This window comes from Leptopilina heterotoma, unplaced genomic scaffold (assembly GCF_015476425.1).
Source record: "Leptopilina heterotoma isolate Lh14 unplaced genomic scaffold, ASM1547642v1 Lhet_100, whole genome shotgun sequence".
Taxonomy (NCBI): domain Eukaryota; kingdom Metazoa; phylum Arthropoda; class Insecta; order Hymenoptera; family Figitidae; genus Leptopilina; species Leptopilina heterotoma.
Window position 1 is genome coordinate 2,144,308 of NW_025110814.1, and position 22,180 is coordinate 2,166,487.

Here is a 22,180-nt window from a genome sequence, read left to right on the forward strand (position 1 = left end):
TAATATTATAATAATGAAATAGTATACTTCGTAACGAGTGCGAGCAGTTGCCAATTTTTGAACGAGCACTTTTTTGGAACAAACTGTAGGCGAAGCTTCGCTTTGCCTACAGTTTGTTCCAAAAAAAGTGCTCGTTCAAAAATTGGCAACTGCTAGCACTAGTTACGAACGATATTTTTTCATAACAAGGTGCAAAAAAGTGCCCTTTTTAGCACCGCGTTATGAAAATAATAATTAAAGTCCAGCGAAAATGTTGCTCAATGCAAAGATGCGAATAGAAAATATTCGTTCGGTGCCTTTTATATATATTATATAATATATTATAAATTTACTGTTATAAATATAAATTTTTATATGTATTATAATAATTATAAATATAATAATAGTTATATTGTAATAATTTTAATCATAAGAATTATAAAAAAAATTTGAAATAATTATGATTTATAATTATTTATATATACATATTTATATACAAAAAAAATTGCAAATGATACAAAGGAAAATAAATAATCTCTGATGGATAATCCCGTGACAAAGAATCGTTAAGCTTTTTAATGTGATATCGACACAATATAATATTATATTTTAGAAAAAAACTGCTCAAATCTTTGTCGAGGGGATTTTTTTTAATATAATTTTCAGAGATATTAATTTATATATATGCTCAAAGTGCCAATGTCAAATGAATTTACAGTCGTTTGAATCAAAGAAACAATTTTCAATAATTTTGCCATATAAAAAAAGTGGGAAAGTTTATTTACTTTCTACTAAGAAAATTCTTTCTTTAAATTTTTTTTTAATTTTTTAATTTTTGATTTTTAATTTCTTAATAATAATTTCTTAATTACTATTATTAATTAATAGAATTATTATTATTAATTAATAATTTATTTCTAATATTTTCAACTTTAAAAAGGAAATTTATCTCTTTTCCATTTTCTGTAATATTCTTCATTTTCCACTTTTCATCTGTTTCTAATTTTTAATAACAAAATTACTTTCTTTCTCCAAATTTTCCCCTCACTTTCCTAAAGAAACTATTTTTTTTATTTCCGCACATTTTAGTAAAAAATTCTGAACTTTTTTCCCCTATTTTCCTAGTACCTAATTTTTTTCATTTTCGTCTATAAAATATTCTTTCTACCTTTAAAACATTTTACCTTTCATTTATTTTCGAATTTTTTCACTAAAAATTTCATTTCTTCTTTTAAATTAAATAATTTTCTACACTCAAACTATATTTTTCTATTGTATAGCAAAAACTTTACTTTTTAACTGTTATTATTTATTTCAATCCTAGTTTATCAAAAAAAAAATATTTACTTATTCTAATTTCTTTTCTCTAAATAGTTTTTCTACTCTATTTTCGAAAGATTATTTTTACTCTCCTGCTTCTATTCCAATTTTCTTCTTTCAAAATTTTTCTCTCTATGAAAACATTCGATCTTTTTTAATATTTGACACCCTTTCGATTATTTTATTAATTTGTTTTACTCCAAAATTTTTATTATTTCAATATTTAATTTAAATTTTTTTTTTATTTCATATTTTTATTATTTTAATTTTTTGGTAGTTAAAAATGTTCATTCCTGCAATATTTTTATTATTTCCATTCTTTTTAATTCAATACTTTTATTATTTCAATTTTGTATTCCTTCAATATTTTTATTATTTCAAAATGTTTATTATTTCAATATTTTTATGATTCTAATTTTTCCATTATTTTAGTACTTTTATTACTTTAATAAATTTCATTCTCTTCGTTTTTTCAAATTTAATAATTTCTATTTATTAATTTTATTCAAAATTTGTCCTAACAAAATTGTTATTATTATTTTTACATTTAAAACTATTTTCTAAAATTTCTTTTTGTAAAAATAAAATTTATTATACAATGATTCCTTAAAATTTTTTAATTGTATTAAAAAAACTTTCGTTTTTTATTAAAATAATTTATTTCAATTTTCCCAAAATTATTATTCACATAATAATATTGTGAATATTATTATATTCACAAAAAAACAATTTGAACATAATCAATTATTAAAAAAAAGATTTCCTTCAATTTTTATTATTAAAAAAAACGAAGTTCTGCATTTTTTATTATTAAAAAAAACAATTGTCTTCCAATTTACATTATTAAATTCTTAATTATTAAATATTCATTTTTCATTATAAAAAAGGTCAAAAATTTGTTATTATTAAAAAATCTATTTCTTTTTTTTAACTTCATTTCCTATTTTTATTGTTCTTAAAGAAATTATTTTCTTCTTTGTTTTGTAGTTAAAAAAATCTTTTGCCTACTTTTTTTGATATTAAAAAAAAATTCTATTTTTTCTCTTATTAAAAAAATTTCTTTCCTTTTTTTCTCCTATTAAAAAAATCTATTCAGGGGAGACTGGGGCGAAAGGTTAAATTTTGCATAAATGATTTTTTTAGACAATATAATCCGCTTAGATGCAAATATTTATATATCAATATTGTAGAGCAACTTGTCCTCTACAACTTTCAATAAATAATTTTCTGATATTTTTGCGTAAAATACATCTTTTGTTCTTTTTTGAAAATTTTGTTTTTTTTAACTTTTCGCCCGCTGGGGCTAAATGTTAAATTCTATTTCTAGCCTACTAAAACTATTTTCTGATAGGTGTTAAGTAGTAGACTTGTTAAAGTATACGTAAGCAAGTAATTTAATTAATAAAAGATTTGTGTTTATTTAACAAAAGCTTTAGAACAGTTATAAAGTTAATAAATTAAAATTTCAAAAAAAAAAAAATATTTTGGTTTATTTTACGTGAACGGTTTTTGTTTCTTGATAGAGTGCTTGCCTAATGTCAAATAAATAATTTTTAAACAAATAAACCCAAAAAAACATTTTTAACAACATGTAAAAATACATATTATGATATTTTCTTTTACGAAAAAATTTTCAAAAGTAGGGCGAAAACAAACTTTAAATATGGACACCACAAAAATTAACAGAATGTCACATAACTCCGGACATTTATTTAATATAATTAAAATAATTAAAATTGCAATACTCTAACTATTTCCGTTTGAAAGATAATGAATTTTAACTGTTTTCACAGTTTAACCTTTCGCCCCAGTCTCCCCTACTTTTTTGCTATTAAAAATCTCTTTCCTACTTTTTTTGCTACAAAAAAAATCTATTTCCTATTTTCTTCATTATTGAAATTCTATTTCACATTTTTACATTAAAACAAAAAAGTTATTTTCTACTTTTTAAAAACTAAATAAATTGAAAAAAATAATTTTAACTAAAAAAACCTAACAAAATAAATAAATAAACAGAAGACAGGGTAAAAATTTTGCCAGTTGATTTTTCGAACTAAATAGTATTTGATACCGTCGACCATTTTATATCTATAGACAAAAATCCTCCTAAAAAAACTTAGGCTTATAAATAAATTTTATTATAATATATATAATTATAGAAATATGCGACACACAATCGTTAATTATATTTACGAAAAAAAAAATTTTTTTTTTTGTATTTTTTAATGAAATATTTTTATACGCACACGTTACTTCATTATATTTGTATTATATCGAGAGAAAGAAAACGCAAAGCGAGAAAATTTTACTGTTTTTCTTCAGCGTTTTTTTTTAATAAATCAGGGGAAAAAAATTTTTATATACATATATATATAAATGTAAACTAGTTTTTTCCGTTTATTAGGTAAAAAATAAATAAATAATATCTAGGTCTCTGCTAAGGTATTTTCTAACATTATTTAGCCAAGGGTTGTGAAAAAGATGTTACCGTTCATTGTTGTTTGAATGTTTTTAAAAAACGAGAAAAATTTTTTTTTTCTTTTCGAAACAATTGTTAACAGTTGAAAAAGCGCGACTGACATTTTATTGTATGTACAATGAGAGTGTAAATATAAAGAAAAAAGAAATGAAAATTGTTTGTTATTTAATGAAAAATATATCGACAACATTTGTGTAAGAAAATAAAGGGTTATAATTTGCAGAACATTTTCTAATTATTTTTTACAATAATTTATTTTTAGATTTTTATAATTCACTATAAAGTCTATATTATGTATATTCATCATAACAAATGTGTATTTTGATAAGGTTTTCATTATCATTCGGTTTTTTGTTGCGGAAAAAACACGAAGAAGAATAATAATTATTCTTGTAATCGCCAAACGTCGAGGAATTTCAAAATCGTTTGGCGCCATGGAAGTGAATTGAAAAAGTTATATTAGTCCATTTACTACCAATTATTTTTTAATTATTTTCATTATTTTATCCATTATTTTTGTCTACTTTTTTTTTGTTTACTTTTTTCTTCTCGATAAAATTATTTTCCTACTATTTATTTTTCCTTTTGTAAATTTGACGAAATAACAGAGAAAAATTTGCACTTCCCTTGTGTTTTTCACTAAAAAAAACTTTTGCTACAAACGAAGAGAAAGATTATAAGAATAAAATAATAGAGAATATTACAAGAATAAATAGGAGTCCGTTTCTGGACTTTGTGGTAAACGGTCGTGTTTGTATACCTCTCTGATCGATGATTCATAAAATGTGAATAGTGTATTAGAAGTAATAATTACACTTATCTATATAGTGAGAAATTGTGTTTTAAATAATTTAAAAAGGAATAATTGAAAAAAGGTGTTCGATGTGCAATTAGTTCTTTATCTCAAAATGACCTCAAATGAAGACCTAAAGGCTTTTTTATTATCTTCTACAAGAGGATGTTAAGGATACTAAAACGGGAGTCAACCAGATGGCAGAGGATATTACAACTCTAAAACAGTCTGATGAAAAATTGCTGAAGGAGGTGCAAACCTATAAAGAAAAAACAGAAGATTCTCGAAGAAAAAAATCAAGAAATGGAGGTGAAAATGAAAACTCTGGAGGTTAAAATCAAAAATATATTAATAAGAGAAAGAAAAAATAACATATTTCTCTATAACATTGAGGACTTACCAGCGATAAACCAGAACCTATTAATCTCAGTCTTAAAAATCCTCAATAATTGTAAAATTGAGATTAAAGAGGAACAAATGAGGCATTTCACGTCAGAAATCTCGGAATACCATACTTTAATATCTCCAGAACTAGTTGAGTCTCCATCAATTTTTTTTATGAAATTAAAGGTGAATTCATAAGGAATCCAAATATATTAATAACATTTTTCTCCGAGATATTCAAAATTTTATAAAATTAATATTAAAATTCAAAATGGGGTATCTTCAACAATTTTGATTTTTTTTTTAATTTGGGGAAAAAAGTCTCTTATATAGAACTATAATCCCACGAAGTTTTGCGAAAATCGGCATACCCTTTGCAAATCGTGATATTTCTGACGTGAAATGCCTCAAATAGATAAAATATCAAGAGTTGGAAAACAAGAAGGTAAAAGACCGGTGTTAATTACCTTCAAAAACTCATTACCTAAATCTATTATTTTCCAGACTGCTCAAAACTTACAAGAAAATATTTATTTCTCTAACGACTACACTCCTGATCAACAACAAACCAGGAAAGAACTTATTAAAGTCAAACACTTTCTTAAAGAGAATGGGAAAACTGCCGTTATTAAAGGAACGAAACTCATCTTAGACGGAATTATATATGATCTTAATGAAATTCAAAAATTAAGTCATGAGGATCGTCAGAAAGAAGATGATGATTCAGATGGAGAAACCTCCCCATTAACGTCGGTTATTTCATCTGCAAGCACTAAAAGGAAGAGTGGACAACCTAAAAAGGATAAAAACAAAAAAGAAGTTGCAAGAAACAACAAAATTAAACACAAGGAAAGTACTATAAAAACTTTTCTTCAACGAAAAGAAGGATCTAGCGAATCTAAGCTCAACTCAAAAATTTAAAAAAAAGCTATAATTTCCCCGCGTCTAATATTTTAGAATTCAAGAAGAATGAGTAACTTAGAAGACATCTTGGAGGACTTCAATGAAGAGGACATCGTGTGTATCAGTGAAACGTGGCTCACAACAATCCCTAATGTTCCTGTTCCCCTCAAAAACTTTGACTTTCAAGTATTCCACATCAAGGCGATAAAAGAATTCAAGAGAGGGAGAGCGAGAGGGGCCTATACTCATCTTTGCGAATGCCTATAAGTATACCATAAGTCAAATATGCATAGATGAAACTTTTATTTGTGTAGGGGAGAGTGGGGGAAAATGGGGTACCTTTTTGAAATTGGCTGTTTACAGAGAACCAAACGAATAAATCGATTCAGCTAAACTTCAGAATTCTTCTTTGTACACTTAGCTTTGAGGAAATTATGATAACAGCGGAGAAAAAAATTTTTGAAAGAACTTATATCGTATTTTCTGAGAAAGTGCTAACATCCCATTTTGCCCCACCCGTGGGGCAAAATGGGGTGGCATGAAATAACTATACAAAACATTGAGTATTTTTTTAAAATTCATTAAATTCTTGTTGTATGAGATTATAAATACAAACAAAAAGTAGGATTCTTTATTACTATGAAAAAACAAGTAATATTTATTGGAATTTAACAAAAAAACATCCATATTGCAATATATCGATATATCGATAATGAAACATCGATAGTATAAATTTCCAAACAAAAATATTGATTCTTCTGCAGGAAACCTTTAAATATGGATAATATAATGTTTTTAAATAGTTTTAATGAAGCGGCGTAGCTTCCGGCATGCCCCACACTTAGGTCCCCCATTCTGCCCCACACTGCATATTAAAACAAAATGCAATGTTTACAAGTTATTGTAAACAATTAAACAATCTATTCTATTGGAAATTACTCTAGAATAAGTACTGAAAAAGATACCACACTTGCCAAATTAAATGCATTATCCCAAAAAGTTTGGTGATCACTTTAATTTTGAAACAACATGAATGATATATGTCGAGGATAAAAAAATTAAAAGTACCTATCATGGAAAAACAGAGGTACCCCATTTGACCCGCCTACCCCATTTTGCCCCACTCTCCCCTACAGCTTGAAAGTCGATTTCTTAAGGTAATTGTGTGCTCAGTCTATCTAAGCCCTTTTCGAATTTTGATAAATTTAAAAATAAACTTAAAGAAATGTTATATTATATCTCTTTAAAATATCCGGATAATGCAGTAATGTTAGGCGGAGATTTTAATTGAAAAATAGGATCCCAAAACCAATTAGGTGGAGATATCTTTTCAAATAAATTTTTGAAATGAGATCTAGTTTGGATTTGAGAATAAATAAAAGAGGAGTGGAGGTGGTGGATCTTTTTGAGCGAATGGGTTACTGTGTTTTGAATTGTAGAACTAGGGGAGACTGTCCGGCCCAGATCACCTATTCGGAGAAAGGTAATTCCTCAATAATAGATTTAGTGTGGATTAATCTCTCCACGGCGCAGCTGATTAGTGATTTCAAGGTCGACCAAATACCTACACTGAAAAAAATGATATTGTCGATTTTGTCATACGAGTATGGTTAGAACTTATAGCTGAAACAACAATACTGTAATTCTGTTCTTAAAATACAGTATTGGTGTTCTTTACATACATATTATTACATCCAAATGCAATAGGAAAACGGAAAAATAATTTTTTAAAAAATTGGTATGACTCAGAATGTAGAGAAAAAAAATATTATTAAAAAAATTACTTAGGATTTGCAGGAGAAAGAATTCCCATCCCTCCCCTGTCATCTCTGTTTGAATATATGATAAGAATAAAAAAGAATACAAACAACTTTTAAAAAGGAAAAAACTCGAATATAAAAACAATATTTTGGATAAAATTTCATGTACTAAAGACCCAAATAAATTTTGGAAATTAAATAACCGGTTTTAATTTAAAGCTCATAATAAAGAATACATTGAAATAGAGGAGTGGGAGAAATTCTTTGAACCCAGCTTAACGACTCGACCCATTACCATTTGCTTGCAGAATCCTTTATTTTTAAATAACCCATTCTTAGAAAAAGAGATAACAATAGAAGAAACTATCCTGACTCTGAAAAATTCAAAAAATAACAAATCTCCAGGACCTTAAATCATACCATATTGTGGAAAAAGTTATATACTGTCAAAAAACGATCTCAAACTCAATGTAAATAAAACTAAAATTATTATTTTCAATAAAAGAGGATATCTCCGGCCTTTAAAGCAGAAACTTAATTTTAATTATGGTAGCAAAGTTATAGAGATTGTCAAAAACTATACTTATCTTGGTACGATTTTGTCTAATTCTGCGACTTTTAAAGATAATCTAGATTTTCTACCAACTAAATCTGCTCTAGCAAAAGATTTGACTCTATCTGTGATATATAAAGCCCAGTTGGACTCTTGGAGCCATATCGGTCAATTATTTAATTCTATGGTAACATCTGTTGGGCTATTCTCTGTACAGGTGTAAGGACTGAGATATTTGAACGAATTAGAAAAAATACAGAATAACTTTTATAAACAATTGTTGTGTCTCCCTAAATGTACCCCAGCGTACGCAATGAGAATTGAAACTGCGAATTCACACCTTTCCGTTCGTATCTTCAAACTAATTTTAAATTGTACAGAAAAATTCTTAAAATGGAAGATAATAGGCTACCAAAAATAACATATAATAGAATAAGAGCCTTGAACTGTGGAGTAGAAAAAAAATTCAAATTTAACTGGGGATGCCAGCTGGGCAATATTTTTGAGGAGTTTGGTGAGAAGAGGGCTTGGAATCTCTAAGTCTTGAGACTATACAAAAGTCTAAATCACATTGGATAAATTTGTATGAAAAGCATCTTAAACAAAGAGATTTTTCAAGGGCTCAATCCACCTCCTCATTACTCCTATATCCTTATTCAGAGATAAAACACAAAACGCATTTTTTAATAAACAAAAGAATCCCTTTAGATGTTTGCAGATTATTTGTCCACCTTAAACATTTTAATACATATCAGCCGAAATTTGTATGGAAAAAATTGTGTTTTAAAAAAAAATAATTACTGTAACTTTTGTGTGGAAATGTTTAATGGAAAAAATTATATTTTACATTTTTTAATAGAAAGTAGAGCACTAAAAGATGAGCGAATGGAAATTATAAAAAATACTGATGATTTGAGTGAAGTACGGATGAAAATGTAAACTATCCGGATTTTAACTCGATTAAAAAAATAGCAAAATTCTTATTAAAAATTATAGAATAAAGGATAGTCTATGAAATTGTATGTTTTAATTTTTATTTTGTATTATTGTAAGTTTATATTATTTATATTAATGTACATCGATCTCCTTTGTATGGATTGTTATCAATGTTTAGACAAATGAATATATTATAAGAATAAATAATGAAGAAAATGTCTTTAAATTAATTTAAAGAAAATTTTTAAAACATGCGCAAAATTCAAATAAATAAAATATAGGATCTGGATATTTTGAGGATAACTTTGAGAAGGAAAAATTGAAATTTCGTTTACTGCGAAAATCTATTGTCGGTGAGAGAAAAGTACAAAAGAAAAAAGTAAGTAAAAAATTTTAAAGAAGTAGAAGAAGTAAAAGATAAAGAAGAAGAAAAAAAGAAAAAATTCTCCTTATTTATTGTTTGTACTTTTTAGTTTAATTTTCTTTACTAATTTGTTTCTACTCTTTTTCGTTGACTTTTTTTCATTAAATTTTCAACTTATTTTTAACCTTTTCAACATATTTTCAACTTTTTTTCAATTAATTTTTAACTAACTTTTAAATAATCTTATAAATAATTATCTTTTCAAGTTTTCATTTCATCGTCTCAAATTCTAATGCATAAAACTGCTTTTTCATTTCTTTCTTTCTTTCTCCTTTTGACGTTTCAAACTAATTGTTCTCGAATTGGGAGCGTTTTCGTTTTTTCATATTAGACACAACCTCGGATGTTTCGATTTTGCCAACTCCCTTCTCCATCCAATTTTTTAATTGTAAACTTGCTTTCTTACCGGATCTGTACAATTCGCGTTCCATTGTCGGTAGTTGTGACTCAATTGCTGATTCAGATGAATTTGAATTCTCAACTAAATCCGCGATTAATCTAAATCGCTCAACGAAGGTCTACAAAGAAAGACAAAAATAAAATAATTATTTCTCTCCATATAGTATTTAAAAAATTTATTACTATCATTAAACTAGTGATTTATTTTATTATTATATTTTAGCAATAATATTCAATAGTTTTTAGTTTCCATATTTATTAAAAAGTAAGTATTATTCTTAAGTGTTAATCCAATTATTGAAAAAATTAAATATATTCAAATTAATAACCATAGCAACAAAGACAAACAAATTTCAAATTTAAGTAATGCAAGTAGGCTTCACATTTATATTTATTAAAATACCTCAAAAATAAACATTCTATTAAATATGTTAAAACGAACATAAGTTCTTTTTCAGAAGCAATAAGAAGTTAAAAAAAATATTTTAATACCAATACTTTAAGTTCCTTTCTAAAAGTGAAGTAAGGTGTTTCTGCACAATGAAGTTTACTGGCATTTACTTTTTAAGTTTCATTTTTTGAAAAGAAATATTAACCCTTTAAGTACACACTTCAAAAACTTACGTTCGATACACACATGGGCGATTTGTACCCTGCAATACTTTGAAACCTTATACCTTTGTCTCAAAATGATGAAATTCAGTCGATTTTTTATTAATCGATAGGAAACGTTCTGAGGAATATGAAAAATGTAGTTTTGTTGATATAAAATTAATTTTTTAAAAAATATTTAACAATAAACAATGACATGTTTTTAAGAATGGAAAGCATTTGATCAAAAGTCCTGGGCGATCTGTACTCAGTGTGTACTTTAAGGGTTAACATTGTCTTCAACAAGTAATTACTTTGATGGATTGATAAAGTATCTGAACGAAGAATTTAAATTGCCTCAGGTAGTGACATCAACGAAACTTTGCACAAATTTTGGCGACGTGAGTATTTGGACGTAACTTTATTGTCATACAACAATCAACAATTACAAACAAGAATGGAACCAACCCATTTCTCAATAGATTCACCTCTAAAGTGGTATCATCAAAATTTCAATGGTTTCCAAATAAGCTTCTTGATATGAATGGTTACAAATGAAACTTTTCCTGTCAACCAGCCAATGACTTTCAACGAAATTTTTAAACATTTTAGCACATGATATGAATTTTGAACCTAGTCTAATAACGTTGTTATATCCTCTGGGTAGAACAAATTTTGACAACAATAATAGTGAACTAGAAAATTTCTTTTCAAAATACACATATGACTTTCAATAAATAAATCCAGAGATTTGGCTACAATATTATTCTATAATCAATTGTGATCGTTGCAATGAGGTTCTCAAAATTATAATTCTAAAACTATTTAGTCTACAAGCTGTTATTCCCAAGGAAGCAAAACCTTCCAATGATATTGTAGTTTCAACAGAACTTTGGTACATGATCTTGGCAACAATTCGTATGATTGGCATCATACGACTGATGGCATACTTATTAAAATTTAGAAGAAGTACATCGCAAACGTTAAATATCAGTCAAACTGTAATAGGAATGTTCAGTCTCGAAGTACCTGATAATTTAGGAGAAAGAATAATTTTTGGCTCACTACTGATTTCATGCATTGTATATTCAAGTTGTTTCTATTCAGTAATTCTCGACATTAGTTTTGAAGCACCTGAAGAAATTTCATCTCCTACACTGAAAAAAATATTCTTGTTTTAAGAGAATTCCTATTATTTCAATGAATATTTTCCTCTTGTATATGGCTCAAAGAAAGGTCCTCCAATGAAGAGTAATATTCCTAATTCAAGAATAAAATATAAGATGATTTTAGAAGAGGAATTGTCCTCTCAAAACAAGAATATTTTTTTTCGGTGTACGGAACTTATCCAATCACTATTAACACCAATGATTGCAAAGATGCCGCAAGTTTCATTACAGAACAGTGAAAAGTCTAATATTCGATAATGGATAGGAAGATCATCTGAGCATCCAATTGGACAAGAAGATTATTGTTTGGAAATTTTGTCTGAAAATCGGAAACAGGGTGGCCGCAAGATTGACTTTATCAATTTCCCTGACATTTCCCTGACATTTTACTGACATAACAACGAATTTCCCTGACAAAAATTTTTTTGTTTAGAGCAAAAAATGTATTGCATGACCGTATTAATTTCTTTAATTGCCCTGACAAAAAAAAATATTTCCTGACATTTCCCTGACTTTACTGACAAAAAATTTTTTTTCCTGACATTTTCCTTCTTCTTTAATTGCCTTGACAAACAAATTTTTCCTGACATTTCCCTGACTTTACTGACATGTGGCCACCCTGGGAAAGTTATTTGTGTTATTTTTAATGCTGCTTATAATACCAATAAATATCAATCTAATTACGGTAATATAAATGTGAAAATTCTGCCAGAAAATATTGAAATTGCCTATTCTACATTCATGGCTAGACCTTTTTCACCATATCTTGATCGCTACATTAAAATAATTTTAACCCTTAGAGCGCACACTTACAAATCCATCCTGAAACCGCACACTGGGTGTGCGACACCCGGGGACTTTAAAGTGTGTTCTCCAAGCTGGTATAGGATATTATCTTTTAGAAAAATTATCTTATATAGCTCAATACATCTATTTTGAAAAAAATAGGTTTCATAATGATTTATTTAATCTTAATAATTAAAAAAAAGTTTTTTAAAACTACTGAAATTACCTAAAACTGAAAACTGGGTGTCATCCACGCAGAAATTTTTCGCCGTCAACTTCAAAAATTATCAAATACACAAAGACACTTGGGACACTAATGTCACTCACGCAACATAAAGTCAAGTACAAAATGTTCCGTCCAGTAGCGACAAATGTTCAACTTTTACGAATTTAAACGAGATATTAGAATAAAAAGCTAGAATATGGGTGTCGCACATCTACAGTGTGGTTTAAGGGTTAAAAGCCTCAGACATTGGATTACTTAAAGAACTTTACAAAGAGGATCTACAAATGAGTAGCAGATATGAACCAGAGGTAATTGGAAAGGAGAAACTATTACCGGTACTACTTTTTGTACTAATCTTTGGTTACTCTCTTTCTTTTATTGTTTTTATGCTTAAAGTTATTACAGCCAAACTCAGAAGCTTTTTGGCCAAGCCGAAATTTCGATTTGTAAATTAAAAACAACACTGCTCACTTTGTTTTATAGTTTTTATATCGCAAGCAAACTAAATTACGTTAAATGAGACATAAGTTCTTTTTAAAAATGAATAAGGAGCATATAAAATACGTTAATACTAAAAATGACTGTTAATTTCTAAAAGTGGAGTATAGTGTATCTGCACAATGAAATTTACTGACATATACTTTGTGTGTTTTATTGTTTGGAATGAAATATTAGCAGTGTGTTCAATAAGTAACGGATTTTGCAAACGAGTCTAATAATGGATTCTTTTAGGACAACAGTAAATTCGCATTTCCCATCTTTTAGTGTAGGATACAGTGACATGAAATACAAAAATTTTTGCAAATTGAAGGTAAAGTTACTTTCACAACCAAAAGCATTACTTTTGATGACTTGTCACCAACAACTAACTAAGCTTTTTATTTTTCAGCGGAGGAATGAGACTGTCACAGACAGTTTTGGTCGGTTCATCAAGACCATGATGTCTAGTTCTAAACACTTTTTTCACTTGTGAAGATGTCATCAATGAAACCTAGCACTATTTTTAGACATTACTTTATTGTCATGCAGCAATCAACAATTACTAAGAAGAATCGAAGCAATAAAAATATTAAATCAATTAAATCCATTTTGCAAAAATAGTCCACAAACAATTCTCAATTTATAGTAGCAATCTACATACTGTATTATGTAAATTTACTTCGACGTAGTGCCCTTTAATAATCTTCGAGTGTGGGCTTGTTAATTATGGAAAAAAATGGTATCATCAAAATCTCAATGGTTTCCAAATAAACTTCTTGATATGAATAGATACAAATTGAACTTTTACAGCCAAACTGCTAATATTTCAACTGAATACGATTTTAAAGAAGTTGTGAAATTTTTAGATATTTTAGCACATAATACAAATTTTGATCCAAATCTGATCACCAATAAGAAGCATAAAAATACTTTAATACCAATAGTTACACTTAATTTCCAGATGTAAAGTGAGGTATTTTTTTAATAAAAATGATATTTGAATATTTTTTTAATATTGAATAATATTTTCTGGAAATTGGAAGAAATAAAAAAGTATAATATACAACTAAAAAATAATATTTAAACTCACTTTGTTCAAAACTCCCGTTATTCGTTCGCAATCTCTATGATCTAATACTCTCAAATGCATTCCAAATTCATAGAAATATTGACTCCAATTTGACAATTGAAAAGCAGTCGCGCCTGCTTCTAAGATATCCCTGAAAAAAAATTTCAAATCAATAGATCAAGATTCTAGCAAAAATAAATTCCATAAATTTGAAAATACAATTAAATACAAAAAGAAACAAATTAATCAGGGTTGCCTAACAAATTTCATTTTGTTTTTCTCTGATTTTTCCCTGATTTCCAGACAAAATTTTGATTTTTTTCCTGAACCTAAAGTTTTTGCGAAGAAATTTATAAAAAAATTTGTAAATAATTGAATTCCTGTGAAATTTTTATTATTTATGAAAATAATTTAATGCTTGAGTGGAATTTTATCAAAAAAATTTTTAAATAATTGAATTTTTTTGGAAAATTTTATTAAAACAATTGAAATTTTGTCAAGAATTTTATTAAAACTTTTGAAAATAATTTAAATTTAATTTCAGAGAAGAATTTTATTTTATTATTTATAAAGATAATTGAAATTTTGACGAGTATTTAAAAAAATGTTGAATTCTTGTTATTCTTGTTATTTAAAAGAAAATTATTGCCAGAAATAGAAAAATTTGAATGTTTTTTATTAGAATTGGTGGTAATTTCATAGTTTATAAGGCAAACAAAAAAGACACCAAAATATTAAAGACACATTTAAACATTAAATTTTTTCCAGTACTTTTAATAAGAATTAAAGAAAGAAAAATTTACATTTGGAAATTATAACTGAAAATACAAACCTGTAGGCTTCTTTATAAATTTTTGGAATGTCCTCAACTACCACCACTTTTGGATTTCTGGAGTTTCTCAAAATATTTTTATTTAAAGGCCTCACAAGCCAAAATGGTAATTCTAATTTTGATCCGGCTTTCAAGTCCTGTGTTTCACTTGAAGGATCCAAAAATCCTGAAAAGAAAAATTAAAGTGCCAAAAAAATTTTAAATTCCTGAAATGAATAAATATTTAATAAATAATTAATAAATATTTGCCTTTTTATTACAAAATAAATTTATTAATTTTCAGTTATATTAAAATCTAATCATATTTAGAAATTTTTTATAACAAAATAATTTTAAATTCTATTTAAATAAATTTCATTTTAGTTACTAACTATAAAAAAAATATATTAACACGCTTAAGAACATAAACATAACATGACATGAATGCGAAATAAAAACAAATGCGGTGAGTGAAATTTCTTCCATTTTGAAAGTAAAATGTTAAAAAAAATTCAAAGTGCACTATAAATAAGATAAAGATTTGAATAAAGATTGAAACTATTATTTTAAATAATATAAAATGTAAATAAGAATAATAAAAATTATCAAAAGTAGAAAGCAATTTATAGGTTAGGTACGCACCGAGTCCAGGCAAATCTATTTGTAGCGTACATTTTAATCGTTCCTCAGTAGCTAAAATATCAGTTATTGAAAAATAATTTGGCATATAACTCCGAACAGCCATTGTTTTATTTATTAAACACTAAAAACTATAAAATAATTAAGAAATAGTTTCAACTTGACACAAACATCAAATTGTATTCAGCGAAGAGCGCCGACAATCGACATGTAAACAAAACATGCAATGCTACTACGTAGAGATGAATCCACATATACCAAATTGAATTACACGAATGACTATTACGTCGAATCCACAACCTCAGAATCTGTATTGTTAAGGTACACTCTCACCTCACTGCCTGCCTGCCTGCGCAGGCAGGCGCCATAAGAGTGAGAGAGAAAAAACATTTAATTTGAATTTTCTGACTCTCTTACTCTTATGTGTTACCATGTCAACCTGCAGGCAGGCAGGCAGGCAGTAGGAGCTGTGCTAGCGCCTTTAGGAATTTATTTTTATCGAATTTTAAATGTAAGGAAATTTTATTTTCTGGAATTAACATTTACCGAAAATGAATATGAGAGAATAATTTATGATCTAATCGACATGTGCTGTAATTATAAATTATCATAATTTCTGTCTGTCTGAATTTTAACATAACCTAATTTTAAATTTTAGAATTCTTCAAGTTTGTAAGGAAGATGGAACCGAAATGTAATATAGAGTAAAGGCATTTTCATAGAATTAGTATTGAGGATAATAATTATATACACGAATAATAAAGAAATCTATTTTCAAATGTAAATAATAACTGTTGAAACGAATTTGTTTTTCTAGATTTATAATCTGACATAATTTCCATTTGCACAAAAATATAATTAACAGAATTTAGAATGGTCGATTTTTCATTGTGCAGTTCGCGCAATTTTGTTTTCTCCACTATGTAAAATACGTTAAATACGCCTACAAACTTACGAAGTGCGTTATTTTACAATAAATACTTTATTTTACGCTCCTTGTTACGTATTCTTGTCGATATTTACTATTTTCTACAGTAAGATAAAAAACGTAATTTACAAAAAAAAACACATTAAAAAAAGAAAAAACGCAGTAATAAAGAAACCTAGTAAAGATAACGTTAGTTTAAAGAAAACATATAAAAAGCACCTTAATTTACAACAGAAAAACTACGTTTTCCAAACTAAAAAAAATCTACCCCTACCAACTTTTAAAAAAACAGGCGCGAAATTCAAATCATAAAATAAATAAAAAATCATTCGCAGTAAAAACAATAATAGTTATTTTAAATTATCAACTAAATAAACAATTTCTATAAAATAAAAAAATTAATTTTCATCTACATTTTCCTGCTTTATGTCAATTGAATTTTTTTATCTCTGCGACACTTTAGAAAAAATAATTTCTAAACTTTATTATGACCTTAAGTATATATTGCACACAAAAGATAAATAGTTTTGAGGAAAAGAAAAAAATTGGTTTATCAATAAAATTTAAATGTTTAAACGATAGAATAATTACACGTGTAAATCGTATATTTTAAAGGAGGAAAAACATTTTCTTTTTTTTATCGTGTCCTGTAGTGTATAAAAGAGAGGAATTTCTTGAAGAAAACATTATTTTGTGAAATACGATAATTTGGAGAAGTGAAGCGAGAGAGAGAAAAAAAATCAATTTTCAATAATTCTCAAATTTTATTTTAAATCATGAGGCCTTATGGGGTTTTATTTGTCGTGGCTGCCGTAACAGTTTCCACTTGTCTTGCCGCTGACGCAACCGATAATGATACAATTTTAAAGAAAATTGGTAAAAAATAATTAATTCTAAATTTTTATAAATATAATTGGAGTAAGAAGAAAATTAATTTTTAGGTTTAAAATTAATTTTAAATAATTTTTTCAATATTTTTTTTATTATTTGCAAATATTCAAAAAATTATTTAAAAAATCTATTTTTAAATTTTATAATATTTTTTTTGTTTTATAATACTTTTTTAATTTTTAAACATGGGAATTAATTTTTTTTAATTCGTTAAATATTATAATTAATTTTTTCGCTTTTATTTAAATTTGAAGTAAAATTTACGTTCTTCATTAACAAAAAATTGTGTTTTAAAATTCCATTACTGCACTGTAAAAAATTTAGGGAGTTAACGGACTCGGGAGTTGGGAGTTAAATTTTTCGAATTAAAAATCAACTCTAAAAGAGAGTTAATTTCTAACTCTCTTCATTCAACACCCGCGCGAGTTATTTTTCCATGGGGAGTTAGCATTTGGGTGTTAAATTTTAACTCTCTTTATTTAACTCCCCTGGCATTAACTCTCCAATGGGTGCGACTTTTATAGAATCCCCTAGGGAGTTAAAATTTAACTCCCTTTTTTTACAGTGTAGTAAAATTTAATTAAAATATTTAATAATTTTAATTATTAAATAATAAATATTATTACCTAAATAATTTTTATTAATATTATTATTAATTATCATTAAATAATAAAAATTATTTAAATTTTCCCGGAATAATTGTTATTATTATTATTATTGCTTCCTCATAGAGGAAGGATTGTATTATGTCCCGTGTAGAAATTGCCCTACTAGGGCCATAGTAAGGAATGAAACGCCGCGCCCGATCAGGGCCAGATCGGGGCGACAAGAAAATGTGGATTTCCTGATCAGGGCCACATCGGGCGCGGCGTTTCATTCCCTAATAGGTCGGCCCTATCCGGCCCTGATCAGGGCCCCAGCGAAATTTCTACACGGGGTATAGTATAATTTTCGATTGTGATTTTTTGACTTATTTATAAACTAATTTTCATTACAGCTAATCTTTTAGTACGCTTTAACATTTTTCGTCCATGTTAGCCAGAGATTTATTAAAGTTTTAAAAATCTAAATTTTTCGAAAATAGTACTTTTTTGAAAATGTTGTTGAAAAATGTAAAAGTAACTTTAAAAGTACACTGAGAGACCTTTGGGTCAGCAGCAGACTTTCGATAGGCTGCTACTGACCATTTTGGAGGAACGCTACAGGACTATACTTTTGGGTTGCTGCGGTAAAATCTTGGGCGCGTGACAGTCCCAAAGTTGTTCAGCTGCAAACCAAAGGCGGCATTCCCACTACTTCGGTGAGCTGCTCACCAACATTTGGGACTGTCACGCGCCCAAGATTTTACCGCAGTGCACCAAAACCATAGTGGAGCTGCTGTCACATACGTTGTTCCGCTACAGTCCCAAAGGTCTCTCAGGGCCAGTTTCACCAAACTAGTTCAAGCGAGGCGCATGAAAAGTCTCCAATTTTTATTTTCCGAATCTTTATTTTATCGAAATTCTTTTTATCTAATAAGAATTAATTATAATTTCTTTTAATCGAAAGAATAATTGTGAAAAACATTATTTTTTTGAATGACTAATTAACAGAATGTTTAATACTGCGAAAGAAAATTTTTTATAATCTTCAAATAACTGAATTATCATTTCTAAAAATTATTATTTTTTATATATCTTATTTACACTAATATTTTCATTTTCGAAATGTCAATTTTCATAAATATTATTTTATAGATTTGTTAATAATTATAATAATTATGTTCCCGAATTATTATATAATATAATTCAAATATTACCGAATTACCAATTCTTAAAAAATTTATTGTTCCTAATAATATTTTTTTATAAGGGAGCGTTCATAAACTACGTAGCATGCTAAGAATTGGTAATTCGGTATTATTTGAATTATATTGAATAATAATTCGGGAATATAATTATTATAGTTATTAACAAATTTAAAAAATAATATTTATCAAAATTGACATTTAGAAAATAAAAATATTAGTGTAAATAAGAAATATAAAAAATAATAATTTTTAGAAATGATAATTCAGTTATTTGAAGATTATTAAAAATTTTCTTTCGCAGTATTAAACATTCTGTTAATTAGTCATTTAAAAAGATAATGTTTTTGATAATTATTCTTTCGATTAAAAAAAATTATAATTAATTCTTATTAGATAAAAAGAATTTCGATAAAATAAAGATTCGGAAAATAAAAATTGGAGACTTTTCATGCGCCTCGTTCAAGCACTGAACTCGTTCAAAGTATGAGTTGAACGAGATCAAGTCTCTGCGTACGTTTCACCATCTACTTAACCACGTTCAACTCGGTTGAACTAAGTTTATATTTTAATCGCTGAATTTTGTCGGTTTAAGCAGAGTTGACCGCGTTCAACTTGCCGAACTCTCCCGAAGCGCAGTGCGAACTTTTACGATTTGTTGATTTTCTTAAGGGACTACTACTTATATATAAAAAATTAATTAACATTCAGTGTATTATTTACTTAACAAAATAAGTGGAATCATTATATATACAAAGCATTCTATCCCAAACTGACCCACTATCAAAACAATATTGCATGTAGATGCTTTGTTTCAACAGATTTAACTTTATTAAATGTAAATTAAATTAAAAAAATACCTATAAAGAAAGAAGGATTTTAAAAAAAGAAAAATAAATCTGACAAATGTTTAGAAATATTCATATAAAAGCCATTACAAATTTTAAATGGTCATTTAATTGACATTCGTATTGAAATTTACAAATATGATCTACTACACCACAATCACAAAATATGTATGCACTATTATGTTATTAAATTAAGAAAATATAAAAAAGGACTTTAAAAAAAAGTTTGGCTCTCTCTGTCTAATTTTGCTTTCAACAAAAAATTTAAATTTTGTAATTTTTGAAATAACTTTTTTCTTTATTAAAATTTTCATTTACTCTTGTCAAAATTGTATTTCTGCCATGAAAACGAATCGATTCATGTATATAAAGTATATATTTTATCAATATTTATAAAATTAATCGGACGATATTTTTATTTTTAACAAAAAATTCAAATTTTGTATTTTTTGAAATTTTTTTAAATACTTTTAAATAATTATTCTAGAATAAGAAATTAAGCAATTGGTATATATTATATTGTGGAAGCTAAATGATCATGAAAAGAACAATTTGATTTTTACTCCACTACTCATTTTTTATTAAGGTTTTAATTTAAAATAATAGATATTAAGCTCAAAAGAACCTATGCGACATTTATATTTTAGGTTAGTTCAGTTGTTTATTTACATTCTGTGGTTAGATTTAAGCGCCATAACCACTAGGAAATTCTAGGGAATGTAGATTAACAAAACGACATTAACCTATGCGACATTTATATTTTAGGTTAGTTCAGTTGTTTATTTACATTCTGTGGTTAGATTTAAGCGCCATAACCACTAGGAAATTCTAGGGAATGTAGATTAACAAAACGCGTTCATTTTAAACTGGGATTAGGCTGGTGAAACGCACTAGCGGTTAACTCTGAGGCTGGAGTCCCATGGTAGAGTTATACGTTGCGTTTTGTAACTAGGCAATGAGTGCAAATAAAGAAAACCTATATCTGTATCTCTCTCACACTCATGGCCTAGTTACAAAACGCAACGCAAAACGATGCCATGGGACTTGACCCTAAGGCTGAGGCTGGAGTCCCATGGCAGCGTTTTGCGTTGCGTTTTGTAACTAGGCCATGAGTGTGAGAGAGATACAGATATAGGTTTGCTTTATTTGCACTCATGGCCTAGTTACAAAACGCAACGCAAAACGCTGCCATGGGACTCCACCCTGACGATCAAGAGTTGAACGAGTTCAGTTGAACCAAGCTTAACCGCCAGTTGGTGAAACTGGCCCTCAGTGTGGTATTTGAAAAATCAAAAATTGTGGAAAATATCATCTTTTCAACATTATTAAACTATTATAACCATCTTATAGAATATATAAAATCATATTTTTTGGGCCAAGATTTAATGATTTTTTACTCTTTTATAAAAATTAATTCTTATATTTCAATTATTATTATTTCTATGAGGAAGCAAAGTGTTCATGAAATGAACACCAAAATCATAAAAATGTACAACTTGGCAGCGGTTTTATTATTATTATTATTATTAATACTATTAAATTAAAAATTCGTACATCCAGTGATATATTTGATAATAAATAATAATATTATTATTTATGAGTGAGTGACGAATTTTAAGATAAAAATGATTATCCATTAATTCCTGAATATTATTATTTATTATTATTATTATTATTATGATTATTATTATTATTATTATTATTATTATTATTATTATTATTATTATTATTATTATTATTATTGTTTTATCTTATTTTTTTAATTCTTATAAAAATTATTGTTATGTAATTTGTTCAATAAACTGAAAATTCAGTAAATGCTAATAAAGAACAATTTTTTTCAGGTGACATCATTATTGCTATAGGAAAGAGATTTTTACTAGGATCTGAAAATAAATAAAATTTATAATTTTTCCTAATGAAATGTTAAATAAAATTGAAAAGTAAAAACAAACTTATAAAAACAGAATTTTTTTTCCAGTCTCGATTATTATTACAATTATATTATGTATATTTAAATAATTAT

At 27.0% G+C, this 22,180-nt stretch overlaps 1 protein-coding gene and 1 long non-coding RNA gene across 2 annotated transcripts; one reads left to right on the plus strand and one right to left on the minus strand.

Moving 5' to 3' along the window:
• Positions 1 to 9,796: 9,796 nt before the first annotated feature.
• On the minus strand, positions 9,797 to 15,950 carry LOC122499151 (DNA replication complex GINS protein PSF3). The gene is made up of 4 exons (XM_043607299.1): positions 15,705 to 15,950; positions 15,084 to 15,249; positions 14,273 to 14,402; positions 9,797 to 10,049 (listed from the first exon to the last, which is right to left on the minus strand). Exons 1-4 carry the CDS (start codon positions 15,805 to 15,807, stop codon positions 9,819 to 9,821), a joined length of 630 nt encoding a protein of 209 aa, XP_043463234.1. The 5' UTR covers positions 15,808 to 15,950; the 3' UTR covers positions 9,797 to 9,818.
• A 1,341-nt stretch (positions 15,951 to 17,291) lies between these two features.
• LOC122499160 lies at positions 17,292 to 22,108 on the plus strand. Its single transcript, XR_006301310.1, has 2 exons — positions 17,292 to 17,505; positions 21,999 to 22,108. It is a non-coding gene; the product is annotated as an uncharacterized LOC122499160 (long non-coding RNA).
• Positions 22,109 to 22,180: the final 72 nt, after the last annotated feature.